Source organism: Echinops telfairi, unplaced genomic scaffold (assembly GCF_000313985.2).
Source record: "Echinops telfairi isolate 266 unplaced genomic scaffold, ASM31398v2 ScPeMD7_18;HRSCAF=68, whole genome shotgun sequence".
In the NCBI taxonomy this organism is placed as follows: domain Eukaryota; kingdom Metazoa; phylum Chordata; class Mammalia; order Afrosoricida; family Tenrecidae; genus Echinops; species Echinops telfairi.
Window position 1 is genome coordinate 45,793,099 of NW_022103915.1, and position 21,348 is coordinate 45,814,446.

Here is a 21,348-nt window from a genome sequence, read left to right on the forward strand (position 1 = left end):
AAATGAGGACCTGATGCCAGGGGCTTACGTGGAGAGCAAATGTTTTGAGAATGATGAGGGCAATGAATGTACAAATGTGCTTTACACAATTGATGTATGTGTGGATTGTGATAAGAGTTGTATGAACTCCTAATAAAACTTTTTTTAAAAAAAGTTCTGCTATGGACAAAAAAAACCCAGTGATAAATTAGATTATACACGACTGAATTGAAAGACAATTTACATAACAGAGAAAGAGTCCACTTATCATGATGTCACCTATTGGTCTAGTTATGAGGATTTTGGTCTCCTTACATTGAGTTGTAATTCATAATGAAGGCTGGAATCCTCAATCTTCAGCAAGTGCTCCAAGTCCTCCTCACATGTTAATAAGGTTTCCTCCAATCCTGATGCCTTATTTTTTACATAATCCAGCTTCTTCGATGATATGCTCAGCATACCGATTGCATAAATATGGTGAGAAGATCCACAAATGTACAAATGTGCTTTACACAATTGGTGTATGTATGGATTGTGATAAGAGTTGTATGAGCCCCTAATAAAGCGATTAAAAAAAATCCTTATAGTAAAAAAAAACAAAAACGCTTTTCTCAAGGCAAGAGGAGAGGGAGTGCCTAGCCACCCCTTAAAAGCATTCACCTCTGGCGTGGTTCCCGGCTGGATCCTTGCCCCGGGAGGAAGGAGGGATAGCTGCAGGGACCCAGGGTTCCAGGGGTCCGGCGCGGGTGGGGCTGGGAGGGTGTGCGGTAGGCCTCTTTCCTTGACCCTAGGGAAAGCAAGGGATCCAAGGCACTCCGCCCTTCCAGGCTCCCAAGGGCCCTTTAGGTGGGCGGAATGGGAAACTGAGCAGCGTCTCAAGGGACGTGGCTCCTACAGGAAACGCCCTGGGGAGGCCCTCCAAGGGCCTTCTGCACCGGGCTTCCCCTTGGGCGGCTTGGGCAACGCTCCACGCTCAGCCGCGCGGAACTGTGGGTGACGTCGGGCGGCGAGCGCGACGTCGGGCGGCGTGCCCTTGAGGCGCGTGGCTGCCGTGAGGGGCGTGCTCTGTTCGCGTGAGGGGAGTGAGAAGGCTCTGAGCAAGTAAGTCCACGAGCGACTTTCCCCCTGAAAACGCGGGGGCGCGACCTTGGAGTCGCGGGTAACTTGGGTCGGGAACCCCCTGCTTCCTGCGGCGGCGCCTGGCCAACGCACTGACTCAAACCCTGAGCCACTGCCGTCGTCGAGTGGAGGCCGGCCGACGCCTGGCGACCCGCTGGGCCAGGGTAGAACTGCCCCGCTGCGTTCCCGAGCCCGTAACTCTTGGCGGGGGTGGGGGTGGGGCGCAGCCTAACATGCGGACCCCCCCCCCCCCATGGGCAGCCCTGGGAAACGCCCTGGGGGTGATGCCCTCCGCGTGAGGTGGCGCTGGCCTGGCTGTGGAGCGAGCCGACTTGGCGCGTGGGGCCTTCGTCGCAGGCCCGACGGGGAATATGGTTTGGGGCACCCCCAGTGCCTGTAGGCCCCAACCCAAGCCCGTCCCGCGGCAGAGGGAAAGAGGGCCTCCCCGCTCGCCCACGAGTTTCAGCCAGGCCGTGGGGTTCAACCAGCCCCTCTTGGGGCCGGAGGAGCCCTGAGGACGCAGTGGTTCCATGGCGGCTCGGTCCACAGTTCGACACCCCTAGCTGCGCAGCGGGAGAAAGGCGGGGCTCTCCTCCTGTAAAGAGTTCCATCACGGGGGGACCTGGGGGCTGATGTTGTACCCTCCTGATAGGGTCGCCCTGTGTCGGCACCGACTCGTGGGTAGTGGGTTAGTGTTAACAAGGGTTGGTATTAACCCCCTCCCCTCCCCCGACCCTGGCTGGTAAGGGACTGGCTAGGCTGGTGGTTTCCATGGAAACCCTACCTGGCAGGCTCCTCGTGGGTCCGAATCCATTCGGTGGTCCACCAGGCGCTGTCCCTGGGTTGCGAGCAGTGAATGCGGTGGGAGGTGGGAGCCCACACAGAGGCCTGGTGGTCTCCTTTGGGAGAACATCCTAAGGTGCGCAGTGCTGCTCATGACACTCATGGGGGACATGAGTCCGTTGACTACAGGACGTTTAAAAACAAAGCTGTAAAAGGTATTACGCTAGGAATGTAGCTGTAGGTTGACCGGGTCGCTCTCTTAAGTTCAGTTTTTGTACATTTTTTTCTGTGACGAGTGCTATATTAAAGGTGGTAACCTTACTCATAACTTTTCAGAAAATCTTTCCTTATTGATATCCTTTGTTTTTGAACTTAGTAATCAAGATGAGTGACAGTCTCTTCGTCAGTTTGGACAAACTTTTACTAGAATTCGGTAGGTATATAATGAAAATAACGAAATGGGTATGGGTAGCTATTTGTACTATCATTAGGTATTTTAATGGTTGAAGTCATAAATACTTATTTTAGTTTTCCAGTATGATCAAGCTATAAGAACTAAAGAAGATATGAATCAACGAATTAATAGTGAGTCAAAATATATTTTAATTTTTGCATTTTTTAATGGTGTGGAGGATGAATATACAAATGTCCTTGTAAGGGTAAATTGTGGTTTGCATTATAAATTTTTTGATTAATACTGAGCCATTTACCCCAAGGCAAAACAGTCATAATTTAATGATAATTTAAATTTGTATATTCAGCATTTAATTATTTGAGCTGGAGAATTTTGCTTTAAGCAAAATTGATGTCTTACGTGCCGTTGAAAAGGTGTAATATGCTTACACAATGCAGACTATTTCAGATATCTGAGTAAACTTTTTAATAAAAATAATAACCTAAATTTAGGAACCAAGATTGGTAGATGACACAGTTCTGGGAATAATAATTCTTAGAAATAATATTATGAATGAAATGATAAGGCAAATTATATAAATACAGCATGTCTAAGAATCTAACATGGAACTTAATTTCTTAATAGTTGTAAAAAAGTAGGATTTTTTAGTGATAAATGCATAGTATTAAGAATTTATTCTAATATTATTATGTAATTATATAATTTTTTATATGTTTAAAAAAAAACAAAAAACCCCAAGCCCATGGCTATCCAGTCAATTCTGATTCAAGTGCCACTTTGTAGGGTTTTGAGGTTGTACACTTTTATGAGCGCAGATAGCTTCACTTTCCTCCTGCGGAGTGGTTGGTGGTTTGAACTGCCGCGCTTGTACTTCTCCAGCAGTACTTCTAGGGCTGCTCCTACACACTGCTACCTACGTGAGTTGAAAGTATATCTAATAGCAAATAGGCACAAATTTCATAAATAGAAACATAACATTTTTCCCTACTGTTGTTTTGAATTTGTAATTTCTCTCAAGAAAATAAACATTTCTGATTTCCAGAATGCCTTGAAGATATTAAAGAGAACAAAGCAACTATTTGTAAGATACATGAAATTATAAATAAAACAGATGAAGAAATTGCTTATTACTGTAAGCATAGTAAGGACATCAAAGAGAACTGTAATAAGTGAGTATTTGAAAGAAATAAATGAACTTTCAATAATTGTCATAAGCTTCTTTTATTCAAGGTTTCTGAGTGTGTAGTTAAAAATAACATTGCTTTGAATTAGTATTTTCTACTGAACAATAATGGATCCAGTATTAAATCGCCCAGTTTCATATCACTATAGAAAAAAATTATGGAAGGTTCAAAAGGAAACTAGAGGAAGGGATTTAAGATCTCATTAGTGCAGTTCCAATGAATCTAAATATATAATTTAAACTAATTCAGACTTTATATAAGATTCTCATTAGAGAAATGTAAGTAAATTGAAAATAATTTTAATCTTTGAGTTTTTAGAATTTTATTACATAAGGGACTCCAACCTAAAATTAATAGTTTTTAAAAGTTAAAATACTCAATATGTAAAGGAATTCTTCCAGCATGGCTTCAAGCTCTGTATTCTAGTAGTTATATATGTTACAAGACAAATGTTTTGAAACAAAGACTTGTGAAGAATGTTGAAATGAGGGGTCACAGGGCAGAGATGAGCCAGTCAGGGTGCAGTATAGCACCAATGAAACACACAACTTTCCTCTAGTTCTTTGGTGTTTCCTTCACCCCACTATCATGACCTCAATTCTCTTTTACAAAATTGGATTATATCAGAGTATGCACACTGCTACAGATAAGAGCCCATACCGCAGGGAATCCAGGATAGGTAAACCTCTCAGGGCCAACAAGGAGAGTAGAGATAACCACGCTGCAAGGGTCAATCTAGAACCCCCTCCCAGGGGGACAAATAACGGAAAAGTGGGTGAGGGGTGATGGAAGACGATGTAAGATATGGAAAAAAAATCTATAATTTATCAAGAGTTCGTGAGGTAGGGTGGGCCGGGAGGGAGGGGGAAGAAATGGGGAGCTCATATCAGGGGCTCAAGTGAGAAGAGAATGCTTTGAAAATGATGATGGCAGCATATGTGCTTTACACATTGGAGGAATGTATGGTTTGTGATAAGAGAAGTAAGAGCTCCCAATAGTATTTATAAAAAAATGTTGAAATGAGCAAATGTTTTGTTACATATACATTTTCTACAATTAAAGAAAAAAGAACTTACTGTGTATAGAACCTTACTACTGTATATTACAAATACTTAAAAATAAAATGTCATGGTTTCTAAACTCAATTTTATGTGGACCATTGCCTCTATATTAAATACAATACTATAAAATCGTATTTATTTAAAGTATCATTTAAAAATTTAATAAGCCTATTGAATTCTGCCATTCTTTTTATCGTTTTTTTAAGATGATAAAAGTAACATATCTAGTATAATATAAAACAATATACAAATGAATGGAGTAAAAAGTTTTTCCCTTCTTACTGCTCATTTCTCATCCTAGGTAATCAGCCTTAACAGTTTAACATTTACCATCATTACTGCATATATCCATATATGTGGTTAACTCAAAACCTATTGCTCTAAGGGTTCCAATTTGTATATGTGCAGACTTGAATCAAATAAAGCGTGGTTCAATATTCCTCTGTCATCAAAGGGTAGCTATAGACCAGTTCTCTTAGTAAGGCACTGCCTTAATCTAGTTTACTTAGTGCCATCAAGTTGATTCCAATTCATATTGACCCTATAGGACCACCCATGTGGACTTTGGAGACTGTAAATCTTATAGGAATAGAAAACCTCTTCTCCCATGAATGGCTACTGGTTTTTAACTGCTGACCTTGAGGTTGGAAACCTAACACGGAACCCACTACACTACCAAGGTTTCTTAGTTTAGTAGGGTGCCGTAAAAAATAAGATCCAATTAAAATAGTAGCTTCTGAAGGATATGCTGGGCCAGCTTAATTCAAGGCAGAGAGGTCACCTCACAAAGCTATGGTAAATTGCTTTTTGCATTCCCAAGGAGTCATTTTGATAGGTTTTCTCTAAGGATGTGGTGATAATGGGGACTTATGAAGATGTTTAAAGAAAATTGAAAACTATTGTTGAGAAACCAAGTTAAATGTTGGGTTATTTTTTCCCCATCATGATAATTCACATATTTATTCTTTTTGTGTCACAAGGGCTGTCCTGTGAGAATTTCTTACCTCATCTATCCTACTGCCCTGATCTTGTACCTTCAACTTATTTTTGTTCAACTAAAAGATTTAAAAGAAATACCATCTTAGTCCTTCAAACACAACAGAATTGCTATTTTGAGGATAGTATAAATTGAAGAGCGCAGGATTCTTTGGGGAAGGGTTACCAAACTCCAAACTCACTGCCATCAAGGCAATTCTAATTCATAATGGCCCCATTGGACCAGGGTAGGGATGCCCCTGTGGGTTTCTGAGACTGCAGCTCTTTATGAGAATAGAAAACCTCATCTTTTCCCGGTGGAGTGACTGTTGGTTTAAAACTGCTGACGTCATAGTTAACAGCTCAACATGTAACTGCTACAGATGGTAATTTTGCTTTCAGAAGTGTATATACCTAGGTAGAGGTATATAGCAATAAGCAGTCATTTCACATTTTGATGTTTGTGTTTTATGAGGTTTCCATGAGTTACAGCAATCCCATTTTTTACTTTTTCAATCTTTGACGTTAAAATTCCCTTCTGGTGAATATTTTTTAAGAAATTGAACAGAAATTTAAAAAATATTTCAAGTACAAGTCATGCTTATGATAGAGAAACCTGGTTTTTTAAGCACAATAAAAAATAAGGGAATGATTGTGTTATGGAACAGTGTGCAGTCTTAAAATTTTTACAATGAGTCCTTAGTGACAAGGAAAAACAGGTTAAATGTAAGTGATAAAGGAGGATACATTATATGTGAATATGGTCTTGACAATGTTAAAAATGGAAACAATCGAGTCAATTTATTAATAATAATTATCATTAAATGTTGAGTGCACAGATTAAAGTTTATTTATCCTATATACTCCTGTTTTTTCATAGTGGATATATATAGTTTTTTAATCTAAGGGGTAGAGAAAATATTAATAAAAAGATCTAGAGCAGCGGTTTTCAACCTGTGGGTCGCGACCCCTTTGAGTCACAGGGGTCGCCCGATTCATAACTAGCAAAATTACAGTTATGAAGTAGCAATGAAAATAATTTTATGGTTGGGGAGTCACAACATGAGGAACTGTATTGGAGGGTGGTGACATTAGGAAGGTTGAGAACCACTGAGCTAGAGGAAACAGAGCAATACTTAGAGTGGAAGCTTCCATGGAGAATGCTAATTGTAGATTTTTTTATATTAATAATGTATTTTCAAGACATGCAATAAAACATTGGTATTCTCATCTAATTTTAGAATTCATATTAGCATCATCTCTAGTTTTGAGGGAGGGTAATAAAAGTCACTCTTTAGTTCTACCCTAGTTCTTTGAATGCTTGAAGAAATGATGATGTTGGAGTGTTTCAGAACGTGTCTTAAAAATGCCATGCCACATCTGGTCTTTCTGTAGTCTTGATTCTCAAAATAGGTTTTATATAAAAAGTAATGGATATTTGAGCATACATATAAGTCATGAATGGTGGTAGTTAGGGGAAATGAGAATATTTTTCTTGATATAAGTTCCTTCAGGAAGAGAATGATCCTATTTTAAATAATTATGTTAACTTAAAATTAATCTTTGTCAATTTGTTTATCATTTAAGATGCTTATTTTTAAATATGATTTTTTCTGTAGCTGGAAGCCAACATGTGATGTTTTTCATAAACATGAAGATTATATGAAGAACCAGTTTGCTGCTTATCGAGAAGCTCTTGAAAAAGACAAGTATAGTATACACCTTAATTTAAACTTTTCAATTCCATTTGTAGTGTCAGAAGGACATTATGCTTTGCCAGAATGTTATTGAAAAAAAGTATTCTAAGGGAGGACTAAAAAGTATACGAAGTATATGAACTCTGTGCCATTTGAGGTTTACTTATTGTTGGAAAGCTCTCTCTAACCCTTGCTATATTTAGATGTATTCTCATATATAAAAGTTTGTTAGCAGTGAAAACAAAGTGCTTCTGGTAATGGGCTTTATGATTGAGCAAACATCTGAGGGGAATCTATAGAATGTTTATTACACATTTTGTATATTGATTTTTAAAAATCATTTTATTGGGGCTCATACATCTCATCACGATCCATACATACGTCAATTGTGTAAAGCACACTTACACATTCATTGCCCTCATCATTCTCAAAACATATGCTTTCCGCTTGGGCTCTTGGAATCAGCTTTTTTTTTTTTTAACCTCCTCCCTCCCCGCTTCCTCATGCACCCTTGATAATTTATAAATTATTATTTTATCATATCTTACACTGCCCGATGTCTCCCCTCACCCACTTTTCTGTTGTCTGTACCCCAGGGAGGAGGTTATATGTAGATTCTTGTAATTGGTGCCCCCTTTCCATCCCCCTTTCCCTCCCCCCTCCCGGTATCACCACTCTCACCACTGAGAGGGGTTCATCTGTCCTGGTTTCCCTGTGTTTCCAATTCCTATCTGCATCACTGTACATCCTCTGGGCTAACCAGGTGTGTATGGTAGAATTGGGATCATGATATGGGGGGGGGGGGAGGAAGCATTTAAGAACTAGCGGAAAGTTGTGTTTCATTGATGCTACACTGCACCCTGAGTGACTCATCTCCCTACTACGCCTCTGGAAGGGATGTCCAGTTGTCTACAGATGGGCATTGGGTCCCCATCCCGCACTCCCCCTCATTCATGATGATATGATTTGTTGTTCTTTGGTGCTTGATACCTGGTCACTTCTACCCCTCATGATCACACAGGCTAGTGTGCTGCTTCCATGCGGGCTTTGTTGCTTCTGGGCTAGGTGGCCGCTTGTTTACCTTCAGGCCTTTGAGATCCCAGACGCTATATCTCTCGATAGCCAGGCACCATCAGCCTTCATCACATTTACTTCAGCACACATTTGTCTTCAGCTTTTATATGGGGAAGGCGAGCACACAATGATGTTGTTTGTTCTTTGGTGTCTGCTACCTGATCCCTTCAACACCTCGTGATCACACAAGCTGGTGTGCTTCTTCCCTGTGGGCTTTGTTGCTTCCGAGCTAGATGGCTGCTTATTTACCTTCAGGCCTTTAAGACCCTAGATGCTATATCTTTGGGTAGCTGAGCACCATCACCTTTCTTCACCACATTTGCTTATGCATACGTTTGTCTTCAGCGAGCATGTCGGGAAGGTGAGCATCATGGAATGACCATTTAGTTGAGCAAAGTGTTCTTGTATTGAGGGAGTATGTGAGTGGAGGCCCAATGTCCATCTGCTACCCTACTACTAAACCTATAAATATATGCACATAGATCTATTTTCCCCATACTCATAAATATATTTACATATGTACATGCCTGTATTTAGGCCTCTATGTATGCCCTTTGCCTCCTATTTCTTTCCTCTATTTCCTTCTTTCCTCTTGTCCCAGTGCCATGCTCAGCCTTCATTTGGGTTTCAGTAATTCCTCTTGGTTACATCGCCCTTGATCACTCCCTACCAGTCCTCCCATCCCCTCCTTGCCACTGGTTTTGAATCACTCCTTGTTCCCTTGTCCCTGGGTTGGTTAACACTTCTCTTCCCCCACCTCCCACTCCCCCTGGATCCTTCCGGTCCCTTGTTTTCTTCTCCACATTGTTTATCCAGCCTATCTTATCTAGATAGACCTGAAAGATAATAATATGCACATCAAATTGTGGATGGCCTTGACAGCACCAAAGTGACACATAAAAACAAGGCTACGGCAGCAACAACAACAAACTAACAAACAAAAAGCCACTGACGTAAAAAATCTAAAACAAGAAAAAACGAAAGAAAAGCCTGTTAATAATTCAAGGTCTGTTTGTTGACCTTTAGGAGTGTTTTCCAGATGAGTGATGGGATGCCATGCCCTGGCCCCAAAGCCTGACTTCCTTGTTCTGCTCTCCCCGCCATTCTATTGCACGCCTTTAGTGTTTTGCCTCAGTGTGGTGGGGTCAGTTTGGTCACACATCCCACACTGTGTCTCCAGTGCTGCCCCATGTAAGGCCATGGGTCAGTGCAGGATGTTGCATCTTGCAGTGGGGCCAGCCATATGGTCTTCTCTGTGCATTAGCCGCTCGAGCAGGGCTATTGCCCTCTGAGCTTGGTGGGCCATGGTGTACTCCACTCCCTTCCTCCCCCTTCATTTGCTTCAGCTTCCTTCTGGGTATTGTAGGTGGGTTCCTTTCCCTCACCAGATGGTCTATTTTCATTTTCTGTGGCACTCCCTTCCATGGTGGGGGTCAGGCTGATTCTGGTTGGGGCCGGGCACATAGTCCAGTCTTTTTATGGAATCTTCCACGCGTTACATTGCCCTCCTGGTTTGGTGCGTAATGCTGGGGTCTGTATGCACATTCCAGTTCTGTGGGGATACAACGAATACGCTCCCCCTGGGTGGGTTAGTGCCCTGTTCCACCCATGTCATCATCTCAGTTTATCCCCACCCCGATTCTCCCTCTTCCTTCCCCATTTCCCCTTCTTTATGTTGGACTCACATGTACCTCCCTGGTGTGGTCTGCCCTCCCTCCAACTACCTATGTTTCTACCCATTTATTGCGAGATAAGTGTCTAAAGGTTTTTTACATCAAATTTTGGTTTATGAGACTTTGCTGACTTAATGAGGTGGTTATATGTAATGGAGAAGGCCTAAATTATGTGGGATTATTTTATTATGTGTATAATCACATGGTCTTGGTCTTGGAGACTAAATATAGTTAGTGAATATAATGAAAAAGTAAAATAAGGGAATTTGAACACTATAATATAAAAGTTTATAACTAATAAAGAAAATTAAAATTTTAATTTTATTTGTTTAAAATTTTTTTTATCTTTTAACACAGTTGGACAAAAGCTGCATCTATTTTATCTTAATTATATAAACACAAATATAGAATGCAGTATTCTTTAAGAGAAGATAAAGGTTAAAGATTTGAATTACTTTGTATTTTTAAATCATGGAAATTGATGAGATTCCCCAGAGAAATATATAGAGCACAGAGAAATATATGGAGCATAAGGTGAAGCTTGGTCATCCAACTGGTAGTCAGAGGGTAGAACCAGTAAAGGGGCCTGTTACTTGGCTATTTATTGACCCTGCTTTATTCCAAAAAGGATTTAAGATGACATGTGTGTATAGATACTTAAAATATCATAATATTAACAAAAAACTCCCAAAAGTCAGAACTTCAGGAAAGTAAGGACACTAGATGAATCCTTTGGTCAAGTAAGAACCATAATGTTATGTTATATGATCCTGCACAGTTGTTGGATATAGATACAAATTAAGCTTTGAAATCCCTAATAGTCAAAGTATTATGAGGATGTGATCAGTTTGGAATTCAGAGTATTCCTTTAAAATCAGCTCACCTGGCTTATGGTAAGCAGAGTTTTTCCCCCTTATGGCTTGAGAGAAGTTTCTCCCATGGGTTTTAATGAAGGAGAAACTGCAATATTGTGGTAAATATCTTGAGTGGCCTCCTCAGAATAACCACTACACACACACACATACACATAACACTGCTTCTTATGACATCTCTCAATGCAGGCCATGTCTATAAACCATTTTTTTGAGTGTTAGGGTTATGATTTATGGCTATGGTTACATCTAGAGTTAATGTTAGGATTTAGAATTATATTAAGTGTTTGCTTCAATTATACAACTAGTTAATATCTCATAATTTTTATGCATAAATTATTTGGTGACATTAGTTATTTATCACAGTGTGTCAACATTTTGTAAATTGTGTTGTCTATAAAATGTTAATTCTGAAAAATGATTCAGTTTGGCACTAAAACAAATCAATCCAGGATGAACCCCAAGACTATTTACCTTAAGTCACTCTTCTAATGTGGAACTGAAGTCACCCCCAGAGGCTACCTCTTGACCAAATAATAGACCACCTTATAAAATAAGCAATAAAACCTATGAGGAAAGGTTTGTTTTTTTTTAAAACCCAACTATGTGAGACTAAAAGTGCTTCATGGCATAGTGGCTATGTACTAAGCTGCTAACTTCAGAGTCAGTAGTTCGAAACTACCAGCTACTCTCAGGAAGAAAGCTGGGGCCTTTTACTCTTGTAAAGAGTTACGGTCTTTGCAAACTCACAGAGGCAATTCTACTCTGTTCTACACAGTAGACATCCACTCAATAACAGTGAGTTTGGTTTATAAGAGTCTGAACGAGTAACATTTGCCCAAAAGTAAGTATGAGGAAGGAGAGACAGGACAATTGGAAGACTGGTATCAGGGAACCGAGGGTGGAAATGGGGAGGATGCTGATATGTTGTAGAGATTACAACCAATACCACAGAACAATATATGGATGAATTATGGAATGGAAACATCTGCTGTGTAAACTTTCACTAAAATACAATAAAATGTTTTAAAGGAAGGAAGCAAACTAGTCTAAATAGGCAACTTTCCAGTCCAAATAGGCAACTCTCTGATAGTGTTTGTTATGACTGATTTCTCTGAGCTAGCCAGAAATATTAAAGTGAAAACAGCTATCTACGTATTTCCTAAACCAGTCACGTAGGTTGATTGAATTGACTCAATATCAAGCATTCATAAAAGAAAGTCCATTTTTTATTGTCATAGACAATGAAAGAAGTAGAGGCACCCGCTAGTTTCTTCTACTTTTCCATAGTTATTCACCAAGGCACTATGGAATAGTGAACGGAAATAATAACAACAAATAATATGGAATATAAAATAATTTATAATTAAACATTAATTAATATTAAACAATTAATTATACGGAATATTAATAATAGTTAACAGTATGGAAATCCGTGAACTGTGTTCCAATAAAACTTTATGGACACTGCAATCCTAGTTTTGTGTAATTTTAATGTATCCTGAAATAGTCTTTATTTAGTTTCCCACACACCAATCATTTCAAAAATAATGTAAAAGTTATTTTTAGTTTGTGGGCTATACAAAAAGAGGAGGCAGGCTTATTTGGTCTCTGGACTATAATTTGTTGACCTCTGTTACAAATCAAGCACAGGTTAGGAGAGAGGGACTTATTTGATGTAGAATTAACTGTCTGACTCAAGACTTGTGCCTGCACAGGTGACCATCTTACCTTTACCTGAGATGAACTGGAAGAGCTCCTTCTAACAATGTTTTTTCTTCATAAAATAGTTTTGGGGTATGCATGACTAATTGTAATTATAGAGAGATACAACATAAAATATGAATTCATGTGATAATTTCTTCCCTCTCACTCATAGTGACCCTCTGGGTTTCTGAGATGGTAACTCTTTATGGAAGTGTAAAGTCTAGTCTTTCTCCTTGTGGGGCTGCTGGTGGTTTCAAAGTGCAGACCATGCAAGTTTCAGCCCACCACATAACCACTAAAGGAGATTAAAAAGTCATAGGCATCGCAATAGTGAAGTGGGTAGAAAAGAGGCTTCGAACCCAAGAAGGATAGAGGTTTAAGGGAAAATAAATGATCAAAAGAACAAGATTCTGTAGTGTCTACTAGGATGAATACTAAAAAGAGATAATTTGAAGTGGACAAGTTAGATCATTGATAATTTTGAGAAAAGGGAGTTTTGTTAGAATCTTGAGTGTGGAAGTTATATTCAAGAGGATTAAGAATGAATATTGAATATTTTAGTGGAGAAAAAGAAATACAGTAGAGTTATGGAAAGTTTGAATTGCAAATAGTATTGGGGGAAACAGAGTAAGTAGATATTTTATTTGCTTTTCGTGCTTAAGGAGCTTAGTGGCAAAATGGGTTAAGCACTGTGCTGTGGGAGAAAGATGTGACTTCTGCTCCCGAACAGATTTAAAGTCTCAGAAATCAAATGAAGCAGTTCTACTCGACTGCTGTAGGTTCACTATAAGTCTGACTCAACTGTGTAGAAGTGGGTTTTATTTTGTCTCTGGGTTTATGTTTATTTTAGTTGACTTTAACTAAAATTTAAGTGAAAATTTACATTGATTTTACATGTAATTTTGCTTATATATAGTTATAATTTCTTTTCATTTCAACAGGAAAATGTATCAGGGCTATATATGCCAGTATAAAGATGTCTTGAAACAATATCAACGAAAATATTCGGAAACACCCTTTTCACATGAATATTATAAGAAGAAAACAGAACATGATGAAATTAAAAGCAGGTTGTTGGCATGCTCTGAACAACTAGAACATAATGAAACTATTTTTATGGAATTTTTAGGTACTAATGTTTTAAAATATATTGTTTTAATGATGGCATATTTGTAATGAAAACAATATAGTATGTAAATCCGTCAAAATGTGTTTTTTTGTTTTTCAGTTCCTGCTCCCTTTCCATCACTTTCTAAATGGACATTACATATGTATCCGTAATTGTATTTCTACTTATAGTTTTTAATTAGATAAGTATTATTTCTCTATTTATATTTTAGTTTTCCCTTATAAGAACCACATGGGTTTGTTTGGTTTAATTTAAATTTGAGTTTACTTTCAAGGCCATTGGGACTTGTTGTCATACATGTCCATGTGATCAGTGCAAACAATCTGATGAAGATAAAGTGGTACATATATCAGTCTTTTAATGATGTCTTACTTGAAATATCTTGCTCTGTCTTAATCAAAGAATGAGTTTCAATTAAATAAATTATTACTTAGTAGGTTGGAAGATGGTAAGGAGATGAGTTACAATTTTTAATTAACCCGTAGAACCTACCTTGTGCTAGGGAATCACAAAAAAGATACAAAGCTTTCTTCCAAGGAGTTCACAGTTTAGTAGAGTAGAATGACATACAAAGAAATAATCTAATACAGTTGCATTTTAATAGATGCTTAAGTAACTGTTAATTGGTTTATGTCTTGCTTATTTTGCTACATATATCTTCTTACAATGAATTCAGCACCTTAATCTTCTTCCAACTTCTGCCTGTCTTCATATGCTTCCTTACACAATTATAAATATATGGTTTTGTCCTAAACCTTCTTTATTCTTGTAGTTTGCCCATGTTGCCTGTCAGTTTTATCCTAGGTCATTCTTCTAATTCTTGTACTGCTTGTTCACCCTTATGCTGATCTTACTCAATTCTTTCATGAGATGTCCATTAGCTACCTACCTGTGCTTAATTTCTTGGTGGGGCTGGGCAAAGGTTGGTAGTACCACAGGGGTTTAGGGAGTGGGACGTGAGAGGGGATGACATAGGATGAGATGTAAGCTTATATGATAAACAGGAAAAAATGAATGGAGATAGGATAGATTGAAGAATAAAATTTATATATGTATCCCCAAAACAAATATATATATCTTTATTTAAAACTTAAGAATTTTGATAAAAACAGTGTTATGAAAGCATATTCACTTGAAATCTTATTTTCTAGCATGTAAATAATATTTTAAGGCACGTAGAAAAGGTCTGACAAACTTTCTTTGAAGTTTTTGATCACTGCCATTAGACCTATCATTTCTTAATTCCTCTAAATAGATTGTAGAGTAATTTAAGAAATTATATTAACTAAAGCTATGCATTGTGTCTGTTAATAACTAAGAAATTTTCTCCTTGAAATTTGACGTAAGTCTGGGTCAAGCAGAAATCCAAATGGAAGATTTAGCGATCTTCTTAGTTTCACAGGATGCACTTATAAATTTTATAGAGCAAGAAAGGGGAAATTAGGCGACTCTTTAAAAAATCATTTTATTAGGGGCTCATACAACTCTTCACAGTCCGTACATACATCATTTGTGTCCAGCACATTAGTACATATGTTGCCATCATCATTCTCACAACACCTGCTTTCTACTTGAGCCCTTGGTGTCAGCTCCTCATTTTTTGCCCTCCCTCCCCCTTCCCCCTGAACTCTTGATAATTTATAAATTATTATTGTTTTATCATATCTTACACCATCCGATGTCTCCCTCACCCACTTTTCCGCTCTCCGTCCCCCAGGGAGGAGGTTATATGTAGACTTTGTCATCTGTTCCCCCTTTCTCCCTCACCTTCCCTCCACCCTCCCGATATCGCCACTCACTCCACTGGTCCTGAGGGGTTCATCTGTCCTGGATTCCCTGTATTTCCAGTTCCTATCTGTGCCAGTGTACATCCTCTGGCCCAGCCGGATATGTAAGGTAGAATTGGGATCATGATAGTGGGTGGGGGGAGGAAGCATTTAAGAACTAGAGGAAAATTGTGTATTTCATCGTTGCTACACTGCACTCTGATTGGCTCGTCTCCTTCCTGAAGCCCTTCTGCAAGAGGATGTCCAATTTCTCCCAGATGGGCCCTGGGTCCCCACCCTGCACTCCCCCTCATTCACAAGGCTATGATTTTTTTTTTTTTGTCTTTCATGCCTGATACCTGATCCCTTCGACGTCTTGTCATCTCACGGGCTGGTGTACTTCTTGCATGTGGGCTTTGTTGTTTCTCAGTTAGATGGCCCCTAGTGTATCTTCCAGCCTGTGGGACCCCAGATTCTATATATTTTGACAGCTGGGCACCATCAGCTTTCTTCACTGCATTTGTTGGGCGACTTTTTAACAGTTTTGAACTAATAAGTAATGAAAATATAAGGAGTTAAGTTTAAATACAAATTAATTATGTATTATCAGTTACCATAAATAACATCATCTTGGGTAACAAAACAAAATATCCCGTGGAAATATTTAACTGGAAAAAAAGTCCTAACAAATATTTTTTATTAAATGTTAATTTTAAGCTCAATATGTAACATTGATAAATAATAAATTATCAGCCTGTCCAATATTTATATTAATCTTGCTTCTGCTTCTAGTGATTATTAATATTGCTATTACTCATATAGAAGCATACCAATTATTTTTTATAATATTTTTGAAATAGTATACATATAAATATAATACCTACTTGCAAGACATAGTTCCTTAACATAAAAGGGTTAATACGAGAAAGAAAACACAAGAACTTCTTAAACTTGCTAGTAATTTTAGCAAAAGTTCATCCGGAATGAAAACAGAAGTAGATGAAATGGAAATAGAAGTTAATTACTTAAACCAGGTATGTATTTTATTATGTTTGTAATGTATGTGTAAGTTTAATGGGTAAGAGTAACCTTAGAACTATTTTCAAGAGAGCTTAAAGATTGAAAAAGGTTTAAAATAAAACTTTAAATATTAAACTTAATTTAAAAGGATCATTTAAATTTAGAAACATGGTTAAAACAATATTAAAAGAATGATTCTGTTAGAGTTGAATGTTGATGAAAACCTGTGTGACATTTTAGTTTTAAGTTGAATTTCTATTTGGTAGATAAACATTAAATGTGTCTTTAAAACTAAAAATTTGCATTTAAAACTAAAATCTGTAGTTAGGCACACCTGATACTACGTAAGCAATTCAATTCAAAGACTAGTTTCCCCCCTGCCAAAGAGTCCACAAGAAAATGTCTCTTGGGAGTACAGAAGAGTTTAGCAAATTTTCAGGCTACTAGGTCAACAAACAAATCAGTTGAATTTCTATATACTATTGATGAGAAATCTGAGAGGGAAATTAGGGAAACAATACTATTTATAATACTATCTAAGAGAATGAAAATACCTAGGAAAAAATCTTAAGGAAGTAAAGGACTTATACAGAAAAACTATAAAATACTACTGAAAGAGATTAAAGAAGATTTAAATGAAATATGTTTCATTTTTCTGGATTGTAAGGCTTAGTATTAAGATATCAATACTATCTAGAGAAGCCTATAGATTAACACAATCCTGATCAAAATTCAAACAGCTTTCTTAACAGAAATAAAACCGCAATCCTCAACTTTATATGGAATGGCAAGAGACCTTGAATAACTAAAGCAGTGTTGAAAGAGAAGAATAAAGTAGGACTTACTCTTCCTGATTTCAGAATATGCTACATATCTACAAGGCTAGTTGTTTCATCCTGAAATATCCATTTGCTCCCTACTTATTTAAAAAAAAGTGGAAAACTAACCTTGCTTACTGAAGGCAGAGGGCTTGAAGCATTTGATGAAAGTCAGACTATAACCTTCAGTATGGGTGCAACTCAACGTTAAGAAAACAAAAATCCTCATAATTGGATTAATATAAAACATCATGATAAATGGACAAATATTGAAGTTGTCAAGGATTTCATTTTGCTTGGCTCCACAATAAATACTCTTGTAAGCAGCAATCAAGAAGTGAAATGATGTATTGCACTGGGCAGATATGCTCCACACAACCCTTCAAGGTGTTGAAGAGCAAGGATGTCTCTAAAGACTAAAGTGCGCCTGAACCAAGCCATGGTAATTTCAGTCACCTCATGTGCCAGTGAAAGTTGGACTATAAGGCTGATTGGAGCATTGATGCATTTGAGCTATGGTGTTGGTGAAAATGTTAAAAGTACTGTGACTGAATTATGGAATTATATATGTATTAACCCCCAATTAAAAAACAAAAATTACTGTGAACTGCCAGAAGAAACAAATCTGTTTCTTGTACTGTCTTGTAACAAGTACAGACAGAATGCTCCTTAGAAGCATGGATGGTAAGACTTTATCTTATGCACGCTTTGGACATGTTATTAAGAGAGATCAGTCCCTGGACAAGGACGGACATAATATTTGGCAAAGTTAGAGGATCAGCAAAAAAATGGGAAGACCCTCAATGAGATGAGCCCAGTAGCTGCAAAGAAGGGTTTCTAGCATAACAATTGTGAGGATGGGGTATAGGGTCTCTTGGCACCTAAAAACAATAATAACACAGCTACAGTAATCAAAATAGCCTGGTACTGGAATAACAATAAATCCACAGACCAATAAAATACAGTTGTGAGAATTTATTTCTGAGTGCTTGTCTTTGACAAGGTGATTTCTGACAAGTGTGCTCAGTCCATTCAATGGGAATACAAGTATTTCCTAATGGTGGTGGGGAAATTGAGTTTCCACCTGAAAAATGAATCAGGACTTATGCCTCCCAGCAGACAAAAAAAAAATTCAACGTGGATTAAGGACCTAAATATTCAAACTAAATCCATAAAGTTTATAGAAGGAAAAAAACAGGGATAACATTACAAAGCCTCACTTTTAACAATAGATTATTTAATACAAGATCAAAAGCAGGAAAACAAAAAACTTGTTTATCAAAAAACCTTACCAAAAAAGTGAAAAGGCAAGCTACTGACTGGAAAAATATTACACATTCAGAATATCTGACAAGGATCTAATAATAAAAATATATATAAAACTTTGACAACAAAGCCAAATGACCCAATTATAAAATGGGCAAAGGACTTGAATATGGATTTACCATATACATGTAAAGATACCTAGCTTTAACTGTCAGATACAAGGAAAAATGTAAACAAATACCATTTAATTATCCACTCAGAAGAAAACATTAGTAAAGGCATGGGGGAAATTGGAGCCCTTATCACATAGCTAGTGGGAATGCAAAATGATACAACTATTGTGGGAAACAGTATGGAGGTTCCTCAAAAAACAAAAATAGAACTGCCCTCATCATCTACCTACTGCCAACTGGTTGATTCATGGTGAACTTCATGGAGAAGAAATGCTCCATAGGGTTCCTAGGCTATATGTAAATCTACATGGGAGCAGACACCCTCATTTTTCTCCTGTAGAGCAGAGGTTTAAGAATTTCATAAGTAGAAGAAGTCCAAAAGACTAGAAAGCAGAGATTGAAAGAAAAACTTGTATAACAGTGTTTACTGAAGTACTTTTCACAGTAGCCAAAAGTAGAAACAACCTAAATGCCTATCAACAGATGAAGGGATACGCAAAAGCTAGACAGATACAGTGGAGTGTTACTCAGCAAGCAGGAGCAACCTGCTACATTAGGAATGGAACTTGAAGACATGCTGAGCAAAATAAGTCAATCACAAGAGAACAGATAAATGATCTGACATCCTAAAAGACCAAAACAGATGAATGTATAGAGAGCAGAGTTTATTATTGATTACCAGGGATAGGAGAGAGTGGGAAAAGGAAAATTTAAATGATGGAAAAATTGCACTAAGGGTAGGATTTCACAGCTAGTTATTATAATTACTGTAAAAAAGTTGTATGCTTGGAAACAGTTTAATTCATTCCACCCCCACCCCCGCCACACACACAGACTGATTTTAAAATATAGGTCCAGTATTCTCTTGAGTAAAAATAATAAATTTAATTATAAATTACTGGTAAAATTATTTAATCCTGAAAAATGTATTTTTTAAAATAAGTATATTTCTAAGAGAAGTTATAATATATTTATAATAGTTATAATATATTTGACTCAGTGTCTTTGAAGCCAAAATGTGTTCTAGCCACTAAATATATTAAACTCTTTGAATTTGGGGGAATAGTTAAATTTTCTTTGGGAACTGAAGAAACAATGTGAGTAAAGAAGATATAGCTTAATTCTAGGCACTCAGAAGTCATTGAAAAGGAAAGCTATAAAAGCCTTCTCAAAAAGGGTGCACAGGGCAAATTGTTTAAAGAATTTATTTTCATAAGCTTATGACTTCATAACTTTCATAGAACTACACTAGAACTAGTTAAGCCTTTAGTATGGTTGCATGATATTTTCGTAACTACATCATTAATATAATTCATCAAATTTTATGGGCTTTCATTCACACTGATAGGAGAACCATAAAAGCCCTTTTCCAATTGTAAGAAAGTAATATACTGTATATACTTGAGTATAAGCCGAGTTTTGTAGCACATTTTTTATGCAGTTTTTGTGCTAAAATTAGGTGCCTTGTCGGATATTTGGGTCGGCTTATACTCGAGTATATACAGTAATTTCTTAAAAAATGAGAACATTTTTAAAGATTATATATTTACTATTCATAGGTATGATATTGTAAGATAGTAATATTCTGATAGCAGTAAGAAGTAGATGCTATTTAAAAATATGGTAACTGAGTGCTTACGTAAGAAATAAAAGTCTACATCCAATTTTCCTCTTTTAAAGAGAAGATAGAAGTTCATTGAAATATAAGCGTGCTATGAGAAATGTAAAGAAAAGTAAAAGGGATAATCGTGATTTATTGTTAATTTTCTGTTTTAGCAATTTTAAATGAAAGGTGGCAAATGCTATAAAGTATTAATCTGATATAGGGAAAGAATTATCAATTAAGATAAAACATGTTTGTTAATACTTTGTAGATAATTATTTTGGGGTTTTTTGTTCATTTTTCTCTTTAGCAGATTATAAAACTTTATGAAGCTAAGAAACTTTCAGAAACTATGGAAGAAAAGAGTACTATTACAGAAAAGAGAAAGGATTTGAAAGAAAGGTCTAAGTAAAATTTATGTTGAATTTTATATGAGCAAACACTCTGAACCCAAAAGCTTGATTTCATATTCTATCCCAAGCCATTAATATACACAGTGTATAAGAATATGTTTGTGCAGGGTATTTTCTAGTTTCTTATGAATAATTTTAACTTATACCTTCAAATACTGTGACCCAATACTTAACACTGTTTGTTGTTTAAAGTCAAGGATAGTATATGGAGAGAAACAGGGAAACAGTAGCATATCTGTTTTCAATAACCTGTCAGTTGTACATTTCCTCCAGTTTTTCAGGATGTGTCAATAACCAGAGTAAAAGACTCAGTTGGTGGAAGTTGCAGTATATTAACCTTTTTATCATCCTGTTACCATTTTGACCAATTTTCCTTTGCCATAGAGAGTAAGGATGAACTACAGGTTGCTACTGAATCTGTGACTTCGTATATGTCCTTGCCTTTTATCCTAATAGATTATACCTTTGGCTGTTCTTCATTTTTTTTATGATCTTTATCTTTTAAAAAAAATCATTTTATTAGGGGCTCATACAACTTTTATCACAATCCATACACACATCAATTGTGTAAAGCGTATTTGTACATCATTCTCAAAACATTTTCTCTCCACTTAAACCCCT

The 21,348-nt window shown here is 37.2% G+C and overlaps 1 protein-coding gene across 1 annotated transcript in view; it reads left to right on the top strand.

Moving 5' to 3' along the window:
* Positions 1-2,265: 2,265 nt before the first annotated feature.
* The window catches only part of CUNH14orf39 (chromosome unknown C14orf39 homolog), a 56,581-nt gene continuing 37,498 nt past the window's right edge, over positions 2,266-21,348 (top strand). The window contains exons 1-8 of the mRNA XM_004698628.1: positions 2,266-2,314; positions 2,410-2,466; positions 3,339-3,465; positions 7,136-7,225; positions 13,481-13,668; positions 13,768-13,810; positions 16,348-16,468; positions 20,625-20,716. Coding sequence (XP_004698685.1) covers positions 2,266-2,314; positions 2,410-2,466; positions 3,339-3,465; positions 7,136-7,225; positions 13,481-13,668; positions 13,768-13,810; positions 16,348-16,468; positions 20,625-20,716 — 767 coding nt within the window. The remainder of the gene's footprint in view (positions 2,315-2,409; positions 2,467-3,338; positions 3,466-7,135; positions 7,226-13,480; positions 13,669-13,767; positions 13,811-16,347; positions 16,469-20,624; positions 20,717-21,348) is intronic.